A 1,667-nucleotide genomic window follows, 5' to 3' on the forward strand; every position below is an offset into this window, starting at 1 on the left:
ACAATGATACCGCTTAGCTTTGCAGGCCTGATGGCGAATAGCGACTCGACATTGGAATTTTCCGATACCTTCTCTGGTATTTGGGACGGTATTGCACGTCTTGTAACAGACCTACGTGACGGTCTTACACGTCTTGTAACAGACCTACGTGACGGTCTTACACGTCTTGTAACAGACCTACGTGACGGTCTTACACGTCTTGTAACAGACCTACGTGACGGTCTTACACGTCTTGTAACAGACCTACGTGACGGTCTTACACGTCTTGTAACAGACCTACGTGACGGTCTTACACGTCTTGTAACAGACCTACGTGACGGTCTTACACGTCTTGTAACAGACCTACGTGACGGTCTTACACGTCTTGTAACAGACCTACGTGACGGTCTTACACGTCTTGTAACAGACCTACGTGACGGTCTTACACGTCTTGTAACAGACCTACGTGACGGTCTTACACGTCTTGTAACAGACCTACGTGACGGTCTTACACGTCTTGTAACACCTACGTGTGTCGTACAAGATTTGCTCGCATTGTACTGGACGCGTAACCCCCCAAATTCAGCTGTGAGATGAACTGTGCATGTTTATGGAGAAGCCGATTTATACATGCATCCAAGCTGACCAATTCATGAATTAACGATTAACGAGCAGTTGACCGAACATTACAAAACGAGTAACGTATGATAGACGTCGTTGTAAGAGAGAAACCGGTTTAAGTAATGGTATTGCTACCAAGGTCTATATAAGTACTTATATAGACCTTGGTTGCTACTACCATCGAAGCTCCCATCACTGGTTGCTATCAGTGTTGTCGTTATTATTACCTCCGCCAAGAAGGTCATGTTTTTGGTATCGTTAGTTAGTTTGTTGGTTCACAGGATAACAAAAAAAACAAAAAAACAAAAATATGAATAGATTTTTATGATTTTTTTTTTTTTTTTACCAGAGGTGTGTTTTAGCCTAAATTAGGTGCCAATAAATTTTGGTAGTGATTTGGATCCAAGACTTTTTAAAATTACATGTTACCTCTATTGCCCTGGTAATAGGGGTAACTATTATTATTATCATTGCCTTTATTATCCGCCTTGGTGGAGGAAGGCGCTCTCTGAGTGCTTTTAATCATTATTTTTATTGTTATTGTTATTTTCCGTTTTGTCGTTACATTACTATCTTCTTCTTCTTATTATTATTATTATCATTATTATTATTATTATTACTATGATTATGATTATTATCATGATTCTCATTATTATTATTATTATTATGATGATGATGATGATCATGATTATTATGATTTTATTAACACAATCATTATTGTTATCATTATTATCATTATTTTAGTATCATTATCAGTAATATCACCATTATCGTTATTGATATTACAATAGCGAAAATAATTATAACGAAAACAATAACAATAATAATAGTATTGATAATAATGATGATGATGATAATGATGATCATGATGATAATGATCATGATAGTGATAGTGATGATGATCATGATGATAATGATCATGATAGTGATAATGATGATGATCATGATGATGAACCCCCTTCCCCCCAACAAACACCGCCCCCTCTCCCCTCCCCACCTGTCAACCATCTCCCCCGCCCCACCCCACCCCCCGCCCCCCGCCCATCAGCTGGCTTCTTATCTCCCAA

The 1,667-nt window shown here is 38.5% G+C and overlaps 1 protein-coding gene across 1 annotated transcript; it reads left to right on the plus strand.

Annotated features, from left to right (window-relative positions):
* Positions 1-30: 30 nt before the first annotated feature.
* LOC138862679 (apolipoprotein A-I-like) lies at positions 31-576 on the plus strand. The gene has a single exon (XM_070125412.1). It carries the CDS (start codon positions 31-33, stop codon positions 574-576), a length of 546 nt encoding a protein of 181 aa, XP_069981513.1.
* Positions 577-1,667: the final 1,091 nt, after the last annotated feature.

Source organism: Penaeus vannamei, chromosome 1, assembly GCF_042767895.1.
Source record: "Penaeus vannamei isolate JL-2024 chromosome 1, ASM4276789v1, whole genome shotgun sequence".
NCBI lineage: Eukaryota > Metazoa > Arthropoda > Malacostraca > Decapoda > Penaeidae > Penaeus > Penaeus vannamei.